This window comes from Piliocolobus tephrosceles, chromosome 19 (assembly GCF_002776525.5).
Source record: "Piliocolobus tephrosceles isolate RC106 chromosome 19, ASM277652v3, whole genome shotgun sequence".
Classification (NCBI taxonomy): domain Eukaryota; kingdom Metazoa; phylum Chordata; class Mammalia; order Primates; family Cercopithecidae; genus Piliocolobus; species Piliocolobus tephrosceles.
The window spans coordinates 37,092,031-37,108,101 of NC_045452.1; the positions used below are offsets into that span (position 1 = coordinate 37,092,031).

The following is a 16,071-nucleotide window of genomic DNA, read 5'->3' on the forward strand; positions in this document are numbered from 1 at the left end:
CTGGGGTGTGCTTCTGACTTGTGTGGAGAGGCCAGGGGCGCTGCTAACCTGGGACCCCAGGGTGCTCTCCAGCCCCAGGCTACAGTTCCCATCTCAGCACTCCCAGGATGGTGCCGGCTTCCATGAAGCAGGAGCCAGAACTGGAGAAAGTTGGGAGTGAGGGTGGTGAGGGAAGAGCATGGGGCTTAGGCTGTCTTTGCTGGGACTCCAGACGCCTGCAAGCTTAGGGATCCGCGTTCTCTACCACAACAGGTGGGCCTACGAAGGTACACACATCACAACTCAGCCAACTACACGCTTCAGTTGTGTGCGTGTTGTTGCATGTAAATCATACCTCTTTGAAGCTGATTTGTTTAAGAATTAGAATTTGGTTCACAGTCAGTCATTTGGGGCCACTTGGGGAACCTTCCACGGCCCCACACCTGGGTCTGCCTGAGCAGCTGCTGAAAGGAGCCTGCAGGGAACCCCTGTCTTTCTCACCCACCAAGGAATGCAGAAGGCGCATGTGGTTCAGGAGCCTGGGGTCCACTTGCTGGAGTTCCTTGAAGTCCATTTTCACCAGGATGGTGACGTTGTACCAGGAGCCCGCGGGGCCCCTCTCTGGAGCTGCACGAGGGCAAACACTGATGATTATGGACCCAGGACAGGTTGAAGTCACAAGAGCTGCTGGGGTGGGAGAGGGGGCAGGAGAGGGAACCAGAGGCCATGAGAGGCCCTGCTCTGCATTTACCTCCCTGCAAAGACAGGAGGATGTCCCCACTGCCTGCCCCTCGCTCCTCTCCATCCTAATGTCCCTGAAGACCACTGATCCCTGCTCAGAGGTGAGCTGGGCCTGGGACCCACAGCAGCGGGCCTTGCCTTGAAGAGATCTGCTTAGGAGGTAAATAGAGCCTATCAGCCTCATTATACTGTCATAGTATGTTGATATAGAAAATTACTTTATACTGTGCCATTATTTTATTGATACTACAAATATTGGATAGTATAATAATACGTAATATGGTATGTACTATAGAATAGCATGTGGTATAATTATATAGTACTATCACATAATACTTGATATTATGTATACTATTGCTTTATTACTGCATACCATACTAATGCTGTACTATATTTTAAATATTAAATAATATGTGTAAATACATATTAAATAATATGTATAAATATTAAATTATATGTGTATGTGTGTGTATATATATATAATGTATGTATATAGACCATCCCATTCTCCTGGATGCAGACCCCAATCGAAAGAGAACTTTCCAGACCGGCAGGCGTGCATTTGAGGCGGCAGGGTCTGCCTACAGCGCTGTAGTACTCATCAGGCCCCTGTGGCACTGCAGGCACAGCCAGCTCCGCACCTGTGACAAATCTGCCTGGAGCCCCTGGCCTCTCCAGGCAAACTGGGAAATCCGGGTCTCTGCTCCACCAGACGTGTCTTCCCATTTCGGGGCCCCTGAGAGGGCCGTGAGCTTTTCTCCCCTGAGTTCAGGGGCCAGATTTTGACTAAGAAATTATCTAAGAGCAGGTGCTGCCTGTGCACACAGTGGGGGCTCCTGGTGAAATCAGTCGCTGCTCCTAGAAACGTACTCCTCCCCGCACCTTCACACAGACCAGCCTCACCGAGACCCTCCTTTGCTGCCTATCCGTGAGCACGGCCTGCAGCAGCCTACCTTGGGGTGCAGGGGCCATGCAGCAGTGCCCCCCTGACCAGGGGCAGCACTTCTGAAGTCCAGGACAGTCGGTGTCCAAGCTGCAGGGGGAGGTGGATGGTTCAGGCCCCTCTGCAGGGCAGACCCCGGGTCTTGATGTGAACTCTCTGGACTGATTCAGAGCTGGGAGAAAATGGTACAGTTAATGATGCTGGCGATAAAAGACGAACTGATTTGCTTCACAGGGGCCTCATGTCGGTGCTTCCTGGTGCTGAAGTCTGCCTGTGGGTCTGTGGCCTGTTCAGGGCCCATCCCCATACCTGGGCAGACCCACCCCATTGGCGGGCCGCTGGCTTTGGCTTTCATATCCTCTGCCCATCTGTCCTGCCAGGGCCGCTTCAGTTGAGGTCCTAGGTGTCTCTGTTTCTTCCAGGCCTCAGGAGTCCAGGTCCAAGAGGCTCCACCACCCCCTAGAGGACCCCTTGCTGCTTCCAGTCCTGATAGCTCATTCATTCATTCATTCATTCATTCAATATTTGTTGAACACCTACTATGTGCCAGGCACAATCCCAGGTGCCCAGGGCCCAGCCTTCAGGGAACTTATATTCCAGTGGGGGAACAACAGTGCAAGGCGATCTACAGACACTCAGACAGGGTGAGAGCCTCGGGGGATGAAGCAGTGTGGGGTATGGAGGTCTGGGAAGGCCGCTCTGGAGAGGGGCTCGTGCCTGGGCTGGGCAGAGGGGAGCTCGGAGCAGCCCTGCAGACATCAGCCCTGGTGCCCACGAGGTGAGATGCAGGCCTGGTCTGGGGTGTGGTGGGGGCTGGCCCAGGTGACAGTGCAGACGAGTGCAGCATGGGACCCTGGGGAGATCAGGTGGGGGCGTCCACAGGATGTGCTGACAGACGGGATGGAGTGTAAGAGAAGAATAAGCTTCAGGAAGGCTCCCAGGCTTCGGGGCTGGCATCCCTGGGGCTCCATTCCTGAGCTGGGGAAAGCTGTGGGAAGAACGGCCTGGGGTAGACCAGGTGTGGCAGTACAAAGCTGGACACATTCACTGTTTGCCCACGTGGAGACGCATGGCAGAGTGGCACTGGAGGCGGCCACTGAGGCCAGCCCGCCGGCTGTTGGCTGCCCAGCTCCCCAGCCCCTCGCAGTGTGAATGCAGCTCAGATGCAGCTCCAGACACAGAAACATGGCGAGCCTCTGCAGGAGGCAAAGATGAGGAGGGCAAGAGGCCAGCCCGGTGGGGTCCCCATGGGAGGTACACTGGTCCCAAGGACCAGACCTCAGTCAGGGCTGCAGAGGGAGGCCATGGAGGGCTTTCCAGAAAAGGGGCTTGTAGAGCTCTCAGAAAGCACTGCAGGAGTCTGAGAATCCACCCAAAGGGAAGCTGTCAGGAGTCTGGGGGCTGATGCTTAGGGCTCCGAGAAGCACAAGAGGAGGGCAAGGAGAAGATACCGAACCCCAGGGGACAGGAGACAGCAGAGCCTGTGCCCGATGCCGCAGAGCCTGCAGTGTGCCTTTGCCGAGATAGCAGAGGTGGGCCCAGGGCAGGAGACGACCCCATCTCCCAGGACGGAAGGAAGCTGAGAAGACGGGAGCTCCACGAGGCAGAGGGCAGCCATGAGGAGGACACACAGGAAGGAGGGACCCCCGTTCAGGGCCCCAGAGAAGGCTTGCCCCACTCTGTGGCCTCCATAGTCAGCCATCCTGATGGTGGGTGCCATGCTCCCCCTGGGGCTTTACTCAGAGCTGTCCAGTTCATGCCAGACGCATGGCAAGCTTTGTGTTGATGGTGGGTGCCGTGCTCCCGCTGGGGCTTTACTCAGAGCTGTCCAGTTCATGCCCAGATGCATGGCAAGCTTTGTGTGTCTATGGCCCAGGGATGTTTAGAAGCACAGCTTGAGACCTCTCAGAGCCCAGAAGACTAGAGGAGGCCAGCTGGTAACCGGGTCTGAGACTCACCCCCGCGAGGGTGGGGAAAACTTGTGGGATTGGCCGAGTGGAAGGGCAGCCTCAACAGGCTGCAATCCCAGGGACCGGCCTCCTGGGTGCCCCAGGGTCTCTGCAGAGCACTCCGGAACCAAGAAGGTGGCAGCCCTGGTTTCTGTTGGGACCGCATCACCAAGGACACTGCTCAGCTGGCCAGAGCAGGGGGAGCCAGAGTCACGGAATATGCGGACAGACTGCATCCCCGCTCTTCTCACACAGCCCTGTCTGCCTGGCGCCCGGCCTTGCTGTGGGCATTCTTCTCAGCCATACTCTCTTTCTTGCGTTATCCCTGACTCAGTCTTCTTCTCCTCATCATCCAGGCAGCTCCACCAATGGCCGTGCATGAAAAATGAACATTGGGTGCAGCCCGAGGAGGGCAATATCAGGAGCCTGGTGGAGGCTTGCTGAGCATCTGAAGGTCTCTGCTTTGTCTCCCAGAGCAAAAAGCAAAGGCCTAAGGGTTAAGCAGATGTGTGGACTAAATGGAAGGTGGGCTCCCGGGACAGAAAAAGACATTCTGGGGAAAGCAGGGAAATCCGAATAAAGTATGGAGTTTCTTGGCAATGCCCAGTGCTGGTTCCTTAGGACAAGTTGTCCCGAGAGCTGTAAGATGCTAACGTTAGGGGAAGCTGGGTTGGGGGGTACAAGACCTTTCTGCATTATCTTTGCAGAAAGATAAAGACTTCCCTGCAAATCTAAAACTATTCTAAACTAAAAGGCTATTTAAATAGAAACAATCCCCCCAAAATTGGCTTCCAAAAATAGTTGCCTAATCACCAGAGGCGTGTTTTTGAGTGAAAGGTTTGCATCTTAACTGGGCACTGCCGGGAAGCCCCTCCATCCCTTGGAGCTGGCCAGCTGACTGAGTGCCCTGAGAAAGCTGAACAAGTCCAACTTGGTAGAAAGTCAAAAATCTCCTTCTTCTCTAACTCAAGGCAGACAATAAAAGAACTGCTCAGCTCCTGGCAACACTGTTAGTCATGATCCAGTGAGGCAACAGGGGAGCTTTCTGTTTGAGCAGTAAAACCCAAGGCTCCCAAGGCTGAGGACTGGATGAGCTGGGGAGGAGTCGCTCCTGTCTCCCTCCTCCTTCCTCAGCGCCTCTTCGCCTGGTCAGGACAGGAGGTTCTCACCAAAGGGCCCCTGGTCATCAGCCTGCGAGGACAAGAAGTTTTGGGGAGTCTCCTGGTCCCGTGGGGTCCTGGATTTGCCTAACAAGGCTGAGTTTGCCAGGAGGTTGATCCTGTGCAGAACTGGGGTGTCACTGAAGTTAGGGAGCACGGCTAAGAGGCTGGGTTCCACTTCTCAGAATTCATCCTGAGCACATAATCCAACTTGTGCACAGCCGCGTTTGTACCGTATACTGTTCATCACAGTATTATGTATGCTAATGAGTAATTAGAAACAACTGAATGTTAACTGGCAAGAACTTGCTCAGTGAATGCTGATGTGCGTATGAGGTAATGCCATGTGGCTGTAAAAGCATGCAGTGGAGTCATGTTTATGGACATGAAAGCTGCTGTGGATACATTGCTGAGTGGTAAAATCATGCTACAAATGTCTTGGACACAGTGGCCACCCTCTTGTGAAATGTCTGCCCCGGATAAAGAACATGTGAAAGGTGGTTATGCGTGAGCAGCAGGCTTGGAATCGTTTCCTCCTCCTCTTTTCTGTGTTTCCAAATTTTCTGCAGGGCTCATGTACTCCTTTCTGTAATTATATTTTTAAAAACTTAAAATAAGGCACCAGGTGTCATTGCGTTCCAAATGCTGGAATGAAAAAGTTGAAAAAGTCACTGAAAATCATATCACGTGTGCGTGGATGCTTCCCTTCGCTTTTTTGCGTAAGTCATGATTGAGTGGGAGGAGAAAGGAGGAAACACGTCTGGCATTTTACCAGTCTGGGGGATGGGACTCTGAGGCGCAGACCCCCGGGCGGCTGAGGTGTGAGTCACCCACACTCGGGCGACCTGGAGGCCCCGCTGCAGAGGAAGGAGCATCTCCTGCCCTTCACACCTCCCAGTATTTCCAGGTGCCTCCAACATCTGCCAGGTCCAGCTTCAGGCCTGCTTCATCCTGTACAAATCAGAGTTGCAGTGCTCAACAGGTCACTTACTGGGACCATCTCACGTCCAGCTCCAAGGGGTCAACCTGCTGTGTGGCATCCCAGAAAAAGCGGCTTGGATCAAAAGAGCTGTGCAAGCATAGAGAAGGTTGTGCTGCCAAAATCCGGGGTGTAAATCTGCCCACCACAGGCACCTTCACACTACCAGCGGGATGTCTCCGACCTTGGGGCTGGGAAGAGATGGAGGCCCACGGGATACAGGCCCTCCAACAGCAGGAGCTGCAGAAGCCTCGTGGGCTATGCCCTTCACCAGGCCCCGGCACAGGCAGGGACCTTTCTGAGAAAGAACTCCACGTCCTCAGTGCCCTGAAACGTTCCTCCTCCCACAATCGCCACAGCCACAGCATTCAAATGCCACAAACTCCTCTACACTAAAGTGCAGCTTGGTAAACCCCCAAAAATCTGCCTGGGGGTTAGAGAGCCCCGGGTCCATGTCCCGAGCCAGGCTTCCCAGAGATGTGCCATGGTGCTGGAGGCACGGGCCTACCCTAGCCTGGATCTCCACCTGCAAAGCCAGGGATGCCTATTCCTTTGGCGCCTGAGGGATTGGAGGGTCTCCTGCCCTGGCCTCTTAGAAAGAATGCATTCAGGTAATGCCTGTTCCCCTCCCTCTTCTCTTCCTTCCTCCTTCTAGGTCTGCCCCCTCTTCGCTGTACCAGAGTGAACCTTCTAGAACCTGAGAGGCCACGTACTGAGGGGCTCAGGGCCCGCAGAGTGAGTCCACTTCCCCTCATGCCCCACATCCCTCCCTGTGGCCTCGCCCTCCACTCCCTGCAGCTCCCCATGGCAGCCCACTCTCACCCATGGGACTCCCTGACTGCAAAAGCATCGCCCTGGTGAGCCCCTAATTAAAGGTGCTAACACTCTAACAATGCGGCTGATTTCCACAAGAGGCAGTTTCTGGAGCCTGTTCTGTGGAGGAGGATGAAGGGCAGGTGGTGGGGAGGGGCCTCCCTGTCTTCTGGGAGGGAATTAACTTGTTTGTTGCAGCAGGCCAGGGTCTCTTACAGAAGGTGATGGTGGGCATGGGTGGGGCTGGTGTGGCCCTGCCGAGCAGGGGGCAGGAAGGGGCTGCTGATCGGCCTCCCCCAGGGCCTCCTCCCCTCACTAGTCCCGACAATGCCAACAGGTAGGAAGAGGTGTGGCCTCCACAGGTAAGACAGGACAGGACAGGGCATGTCCTGGCTGCAAAGTCCACAAGCTCTACACCAAGGTGCCGTGGCATCAGCACCTGTGTCCTAATGGCCCCCGCCATCCACTAGGAGTGGAGGCTGCCTGCAGGGCAGGGACAGCAGCAACTGTGGCTCAGCAGGCCCCTCTGTGTGTGTGGCCCTCAGAGAAAGGGAAAGTGGAAATGGGGCCAGGCATCAGGACAGGAAGGGTCTCCTTAGACCAGCACCTGAGCAGCACGGCCAAGGCATAGCCTTGTCCTGCCGGTGGCCCTCTAGGGAAGCAATGGGAGTACAGAAGGCCATTGCTCTGGGGTCAGCTGGCCCCGCCTGGTTTCTCTTCGTGATGGAGGTATTGGTCATGGTGGTATTGTTTTAACACTCCTGAAAGAGGAGTGTGCCTGTTAACAGAACACCCGAAACCATTGGGCCCTCTCTGTGCCTGACCCTCTGAACAGGGCAGCAGAAAAGCGTCAACTCTCCCTGTCATCTGTGAAATCGCACTGGGGGCTGAGGGAGGGCCCACTCAGGATGGCCCAGCATGCAGGTCTATGCAGACCCCAGACTCTGCAACCTGGGGCCCTTGGTTTCTGGAGGAGGCAGGCACCCTGGTTTGGGGAGTCCGCGCTCCATTCTGCTGGTGTCCTGGTCTCAGGCCACAAGGATGGGTCCTGTAGGATCCCCCTTGGGGCACCCAGGAGCTGGTGGTTTCTGCACTCTGGAGGCCACAGCCCTTGTGTCTCAGTGACCCTGGCCAACACCAAGCTGGAGCCACACCCCCCCATGTCCTTCCACAGTGGGGGTGTGAGGCAGGACCTTCTGACTATACAGAAACTCATTGCAGATCTGGTATTGACTCGAAATTAGCAACCACTAAACACACACACACACACACACACACACACCCCTCCCCTGAAAGGGATCACCTGCGTGTCAGTAGGCTGAGCCCTGAGTCCCCGCCCCCTCCCAACGGCTCAGACCCTGGCCTGGCCTAACCACACTGGTCACCCTAGTAACTGACCCCAAGCATCCTACAGGACAGCAGCTTTCAAACTGCACTGAGAAGCGGGAGGACTTGGGGCCCTCTGAGAACAACAGAGGTTCTCAAAGTGGGGTTCCTGGGCCAGCAGCATCAGTGTCACCCAGGAACTTGTCAGGAGGGCAAATTCTTGTACTTCACCCCCACCCACGGACTCAGAAACCTGAGAGTGGGGCCAGGGACAAGCCCTGCCGATAACCCTGCTGCCTGGTCAAGGCTGGGAACCGTGCTCCTGGAAGATCTAGCAAGTTCCGGGCCAATGGGTGTCAACGGTGGCCCCGCCCCAGCCCGGCAGCCCTGGACTCACGCAAGACACAGTACTCACGCAAGACACAGTAGAGGCCAAGCTGCTCATAGCCCTTACAGCAGTCGGTCACATTCCTGGACTCGGGAACCTCCACTACCAGGTACTGGGTCCGGTAAACAGTCTTGGGGCACCGCCTCCAGGGGATCCAGCCACCGCAGGATGCATAGGTCGTGTAGGACGTCTGCACAGCCTCCACCTTCTGCACAGTGTGGGTCACACGGTAGCTGCACAGCTGGTAGCCCAACAGGGAGAGGCCTTTTTCTAAAGAGGCAAACAGGGAGGTGACTGAGAACACCAGGATTAGATCCATGCGAGCGGTTATCCGCAAGGCGTCCCTCTGCAACAGCAAGTGAGACCACACCTCCCATAGCCTCTCCGAAGCTGCCCACCAGCCCTCTCCACCGGCCTTTGCCTGCTAGTGCACCAGGAAGGCTGTTGCATGAGTGAGCACAGAAGAATAAAGCATCAACATAGCCTGGCCTGCTAAGAAAGCCGCTGTGACCGAGGAGGAGGTGCCACCTGGGCCCCACGCACGCTTCCTGAAGCACAGGGTCTCACAGCCAATATACGAAGGAAAGAGCACAGCACTGGAATCAATGCTTAGAGATCATGTCCCTTTGTTCTGCTCCATGTGGGCTGATTCCACAGGCCGTAGAATCTCATGCACGTCTATCTCTTCGTCCCCCTGAGCCTCAAGGTTGCCACATGGGAAGTGAACGAGCAGCAGTTCCCACCACAGTGGAAACTGAAGGATACTGTGGCCAGGACATGACAAAGACGGCTTTCTTTTCTGTGAGGTGGAAGATAAGTAAGCAGGTACTTAAAGCACATGTGAGAAGTTTGTTGATGATAAAAGACCAGCTCAGGCTGGGCGTGGTGGCTCACGCCCACAATCCCAGCACTTTGGGAGGCTGAAGTGGGCGGGTCACCTGAGGTCAGGAGATCGAGACCATCCTGACTAACACGGTGAAACCCCATCTCTACTGAAAATACAAAAAATTAGCCAGACATGGTGGTACGCAGCTGTAGTCCCAGCTTCTTGGGAGGCTGAGGCAGGAATATGGCGTGAACCCGGGAGGTTTAGGTTGCAGTGAGCCGAGATTGTGCCACTGCACTCCACCCTGGGTGACAGAGGGAGACTCCCTCTCAAAAAAAAAAAAATTAGCCAGGTGTGGTGGGGCACACCTATAATCCCAGCTAGTTGGGAGGTTGAGGCAGAAGAATTGCTTGAACCCAGGAGGCAGAGGTTGCAGTGAGCCTAGATCATGTCACTGCACTCCAGCCTGGGCGACAGAGCGAGACTCCGTCTCAAAAAAAAAGACCAGTTCAACTGTTCAGCTGTTACCATTGTGATTAGGAGGAGGCACAGTCACCCCTGCTGCAGGACAAGCATCAGATTTACCATATCGGGCCCCATGCATCTCTCACCAGAGCCTGGTTCCTGTACACAAGGCCCATCACCCCTCCATCAACGTGATTACTCCGTTCTCGAGACCCCTGGCCCCATGACGTTCACCACGAGACTCTTTGTCATGGACATCCCCTGACGTGTGCCTGGGCTTCCCATCTCCCCGGGAGAACCCTATTGCCTAATTTGAATAGATTGTGTTCCTCTAAAAATTCGTATATTAAAGTCCTAAACCCCAGTAACTCAGAATGTGACCTTATCTGTAGTAATGTCTTCTGGAGGTTATCAAGTTAAAGTGGAGACATTAGACTGGGCCCTAATGCAATATGACTGGCCCTCATGCTAAAGGGAAATGTGGAGACAGACAGGCACACAGGGAGAAGAAGGTAGAGACTGGGGTGGTGCTTCTACTGCCAAGGAACACCAAAGATTGCCCCAGAAGCTGGAGGCCCGGAGCAGAGACTCCTGCAGCGGCTTGGGAGGAGCCAGCCCTGCCCGCAATTTCATCTTAGACTTCCGGCCTCCAGAACTGTGACTGAATCCATTTCCGCTGTTTAAGCCGCTCGGGCTGTTTCTTTGTTCCAGCAGCCCTAGCCAGTGAACACAGGATGTTGAAGGGTCCTCTCCAGCTCCCCTGTGGCACCTAGCAGGGGACTCTGAGTATATGGACTCTCAGTGCCTAATGAACGGAGGATTTGACATACAGTGCTTGCATTTCAGACACTCAACCCCTGAGCTCTAAGCTTTACTAGACTGTACAGCCAAGAGGTGGGGGCTCAGTATTACAGTTTATTTCCCTCAATGAGTAGCTAGATTGATTTCTGGGGAGGAACACAGAGATGGGGGCAGAAATGATCACAAAACCAATGCTGTCCTTATTCCCTCCACTGGGGCAGCATCTCTGAAGATTCCCTCCTTGAACCTCACAGCAACCTATAAGTGTGCAGAAAGTGGGACTCCGGGGGCTTGTTACTCACCCCAGGAAGAAACAGGGCAGAGCTGGCCCTCAAACCAGGTGAGGGAAGAGGCTGCAGCTTTGCTCTGGGCAGAACACAGGTGCTGGACCACACGCTTGCGCAGAGCAACCCCACTCCACAAGCAACAGGGACGGGAGCCACAACCTCCTCTGGGGGCTGAACCCCAAATCACCCTGCGGGCTCAGCAGGGCCTCTAGGGATGGGGACCACCTGCTGTTTGCCATCACCAGTGGGGTAGTTACCGTGAGCTCTGCAAAGGAACGGGAGGTCCGTGTCGTACGGGGTGGAACCGGACAAATCAGCTTCCCGGACCAGGACAGCTGGGCTGAGAGCCTAGAGGTGACTTGCATGAGGAACGGTGGAATATGGCCAGAAGGAACGCGCTCACCTACTCAGTGACCACGCTGAGCAAGGCAAAGGCCAAGGACTTCCTGTACCAAGAATTTAGCAGGGTGGATCTAGCTTGTGTTTTTCATAGTAACCTGAGCAGAGATGCCAACCACATTAAGGACACTTGCAGCTCCTGGTCTCTCGAGAGCTGCCAGGGCCCCACCTGATCATTACATGGACTCAGCTGGTCCGCAGCAGAGCCCTCCTGCACACACACGCACACCTGCATGTGCGAGGGCGCACACACACACACACACACACACACACACACACACTCGTCTCCTGTGGAACCCAGGAGTTGTTCTATTTTTCACATTTTATCTGAGGTCATCTGCCATCCCAAGCCTGGCTTCTTGGCAGAGCCCAGAGAAGAAAGCGTTTACCAGATTCTGCCATTCTGCAAAGCCCTGCAAGGGCCATCAGAACAGGAGCGCGGGGTCTTAGATTCCGGTCTCAGACGTGGGAAAGCCTAATGCTCTGGGGCCGACAAGAGTCCTGGGGTCAGATGGACCTGTGCTCACACACTGCTGTGTGATTGCACCTGTGTCATGCCCTCCCAGTGCCCCCCTCTTGTCATCTGTGAAATAACAGCCATGCCCTGAGGCAGCAGAAGGCTGAAGTGGGGCCATGCCCGTGAAGGCAGTTCTGGCACCCGGGCAAGATTAGGGTGGGCACATGTGGGGTTGCTGAGGTTCTGCTCCGTGTCCTCATCTACAACAAGGGGTTCTGGAAACACCTCCTAAGACCTTCTCCAGCTTCCCAGGATTCCCACCCATTATGTATCTGAACTGTGGGGTCTACACATTACCTGTTCCAATGGGAATATCCATTTCACAAATCACAAAGCAAAATCCTGCTTCAGGGTAAAAAACTTTAAGGTAGTACAAAAACAGTGGATTTTAGAAACAGAATGGATTCCTTTAAATTTGTAACGGAATAAGACAGATTTTAAGAGGAAAACGATTTTAAAATTCTGCAGTCCCATTTCCCTGGATCCTGGGGTTTCAGAACCCCCACGTATTTTTTAGCAGCTGCTCTGCTCGCCACATGCCTGAAGACTCCAGACAGAGCCCTGGTGCAGCCGCTGGCTCCTGCGGTGACTCTGCCCTGTGAGCTGTGTGGCCCGGGCGAGTCCCTGATCCATTCTGGGTCTCCCTTTCTTTTTTTTTTTTTGTATTGTGGCTTTTCTTTGTTTATCAGGGGGGTTTTGCTCTGCTGCCCAGGCTGGAGTGCAGTGGAGCAGTCTCAGCTTACTGCAGCCTCAACCTCCCAAGCTTAAGCGATCCTCCCATCCTGGCCTCCTGTGTAGCTGGGACCACAAGTGTGCACCACCATGCCTGGCTTTTTTTTTTTTTTTTTTTTTTGGTAGAGATGAGGTCTCATGATGTTGCCCAGACGAAGTCTCCTTTTTTTTTTTTTTTTTTTTTTATCTCTAAGCGAGGGCTTGAATGCAGCAAGGTTCAGGAGACCTTTCTTCTGCGTTTGTAGGAGCTCACTGTTCTCAGTGGGATCTGAGGACCCACAGCATCTGCATCACCCACAGACATGCAGAGTTCCAGGCCTTGCACCCCAGACCTGCTGGCTAAGAATCTGCATTTTACCCCCACGAACGCCCCGGTGATTCAGCAACAGGTTCCCACTAGGGAGTCCTCTTCCCAAAACCCTACCTGGCGCTCCTGCCCCACCTCCACAGCTGCTACCATGTGCGCTTACGGAAAAGCTCGTCTACCAAGGAACAGATGTTGCCTCTTCAAGCAGAGGCATCCTTACCCACCTAGGTCTCAGCAGGGGGCTGCCCTCGTGAGACCCATGCCAGGGAGCCTCCCTCCTCGAGAACTGCCCATGCCAAGCCCAGACCCCTCACCTGTGAAGCCGCTGGCCTGGCTTGAGCCCACAGCACAGACCAGAGCCAGCAGGGCCAGCCCCGAGGTCCTGAGCATCATCCAGCAGTGGTGGCAGCGCAGGGCTCTGGGCCTCTACCAAGAAGCCTGGGTCTCTCCTACACCAGGGCACATAGGGGCCTGAGCTGCCTGGACCCGGAGAAAGGGCCTTTCTGTCTCCTGTGCTGCTGCAGGTGGCAATGGCTTCAGAGGAAGCACCGCTGGGAGCAGTCCCTTATACCTGCTCCTTAACAGCCACCACAGCCGTCGCCATTTCCCTGGGGGCTCCTGCGTGTCACAGCCTATTCTGCTCCAAGCAGATGGCATCTTTTAGGAAAAGTGAGTACCCAACAGCCCAGACCGCATCACTGGATCCCATCTCGTTGTTACGCAGAAAACACATTTGAGACCCAAATCTGAGTCTTTCCATCAACACAGAGTATTCTCTTACCCTATCATTCTGAACTGGCAGGAGAAAACAGCGTCAAATCAAAGTGGTACATCACATTGAGAAAAGTGTCCTTCACACGGTTCCACAATGCAGTTCAAAAGTCACAAAAATGTCCAGGTGCTTTGACCCAGTCCTCTCCTCCTGGAGCTTGGGCTGAGAGCACGAAGCAGTGGTCACGGGGATGTGCGTTACTTATTATGACTTAAAGTGGAAAATTATGTAATTGAACAGCCACAGGAGAACGGGAGAGTAATTATTACAGAGCATCTGGATGCAGCATTACACGGGTGTTGAAATGCTCACCATGAAGTTTTAGTAGCATAAAAAAATACTCAACAACGTGAAGCCAAAACAGCAACGCACGCAATTTCATCTCCATGAAAGTGACAACTCTGTACAGTTATATAAGCATGGAGAAAACTCCAGAAAGGGCCATGGGACGCGAAGAAAACATTTTGAGGAGTGATAAGAATATGGGTGATTGATGTTTTATTTCAGTAACCATCATGGTATACGTGACATAGATTTCTAAATTTCATGTTAAGTTCTTTCAAGCTCATGATGTTTTCATATCGCACTGTTGATTGCCTCTTATTGCTTGGTGTTGACTGCTGAAGCCCAATTTTTTTTTTTTTGAGATGGAGTCTGGCTCTGTCACCCAGACTGGAGTGCAGTGGCGCGATCTCCGCTCACTGCAAGCTCCGCGGCCTCCTGGGTTAACGCCATTCTCCTGCCTCAGCCGCCTAATTTTTAACACTGGATGAAGAAGATCTTGTGGATTTTACTGAGGAAACATTCCGATGAGTTAACAAAGATTCATCCTGGCTGTATGTTTCAGGAGCATAATTCCTTGGTGTTCTAGATACAAAACAATTCCTCCGGAAGGGAACTTCTCGCCTGACTCCCGCACCAACGACGCTACCTCTTTTATTCTCCGTAGATTAATCTCTGAGATGATGAACTGCTGCATTTGTTTGGCTAATGACTAAAAGTCAGATGCTATGACAAGAACACAAAAAGGGGCTGTGTACCACGGGTGTCCTTGGAACACAGCAGCTTTTATAGAAAACCAAAAGCTTCACGCAGAATCGGCTCATTACAAAAAGTTTTTGGCCAGGTGCAGTGGCTCTCGCCTGTAATCCCAGCACTTTGGGAGGCCGAGGTGGGTAGATCACAAGGTCAGGAGATCAAGACCATCCTGGCTAACAAGGTGAAACTCCGTCTCTACTAAAAATACAAAAACTAGCCATGTGTGGTGGCAGTGCCTGTAGTCCCAGCTACTCGGGAGGCTGAGACAGGAGAATGGTGTGAACCCAGGAGGCGGAGCTTGCAGTGAGCCCAGATGGCGCCACTGCACTCCAGCCTGGGTGACAGAGCGAGACTCCGTCTCAAAAAAAAAAAAAAAGGTTTCATAGGAAAAGAATAAATGTTAAAGCTATTGTACAATACTCAAAACAGTCAAATTTGATTAACACTAAAAGAATAAATTAAAAGTATTACAATTTAAGTAAATCTGAACACTTTAAAATGCAAGATGAATGTGTATTATATTGTATATACCATCTCAATATTTGCTACTATAATGTATGAATGTTTCTATAAAATACCAAGGTTAATCAGGGATAATGTTACAGGTTAAAACCCAATTTGGTGCATCATTGTCTCTCATCTTCATGATTACTCTATGAAATAGGTCATTTGTCCCTATTACATAGGTGAGAAAACAGGTTCAGAAAGGTCACACAGTCAGTAAACAAGAGATTAAACCCAGACTTGTCCAAGCCTCAAGCCGCAGTTCTTCACACCCCACTCCACTGCTGGTCTGTCATGATTTAACCACAGACCCCAAGACAGGGGAAAAAAGTCAAGATGTTTTACCAATTGAGGACTTCATAATAATTTACAATAGTCCATAAAATGTCATTGTAACATGCTGTCTCTTTATGTTAAATGATTAAAGAAAAAAGTCTCAAAATTAACAGTCTGTTTCTAGCTTGGTCTCTCCTTCAACCTCCCTTTCATTGAGGCACAAAGAAAGATACCTCTGCCGTGTGTGTGTGTGTGTGTGTGTGTGTGTGTGTGTGTGTGTTTCTGTCTGTGTTTTGTCCACAGAAGGAATTTTTCTCCAGTTATCCTTTATGCATATTTTTCTGCATGATGGCCAGAGGGATTTTCCAAGTTTGCACTGTCCATGTAAACACTCTGAGGAGAAAAACAACCCCATACTGTAACCCAACAGGGAGAGTATTCTCGAGCACTAGAGGTCTGACACTGCCGGGGTGTGTCGTCCACAGTCCATCCAGCAGAGAGCCCCAGATTCGCTCAGGGCCTCTGTGCGGAAAGGCCAGCATCCCCCACACAGCATCCAAGGGCTGGAGAGCCAATGGAGGTCACTGGTGTGCCATGCTGGCTTTCAGGGCACACATGCCAGGCATTCACACCCTCTGACACTCACATACATGCACTCACATTGGGCGTAAACACAGACACATCCACACTCACATGTGCACCGACACATACAGACACACTCACACAAGTCCACACACATACTGACACACGTTCACACTTAACGCTTACAAACACAAACTCATATGCCACATCACTCACTCACGCATGCTCACTCACACATGCGCACACTCACACATGCCCACACTCACACATGCCCACACTCACACATG

General features: G+C 52.9%; 1 protein-coding gene across 1 annotated transcript in view; it reads right to left on the minus strand.

The window, feature by feature from the left end:
• Positions 1-13,002, minus strand: part of UMODL1 (uromodulin like 1) — a 66,790-nt gene extending 53,788 nt beyond the window's left edge. The window contains exons 1-4 of the mRNA XM_023192012.2: positions 12,927-13,002; positions 8,306-8,548; positions 1,674-1,835; positions 485-606 (exon numbers count right to left, since the gene is read on the minus strand). Coding sequence (XP_023047780.2) covers positions 485-606; positions 1,674-1,835; positions 8,306-8,548; positions 12,927-13,002 — 603 coding nt within the window. The remainder of the gene's footprint in view (positions 1-484; positions 607-1,673; positions 1,836-8,305; positions 8,549-12,926) is intronic.
• Between the last annotated feature and the right edge of the window lie 3,069 nt (positions 13,003-16,071).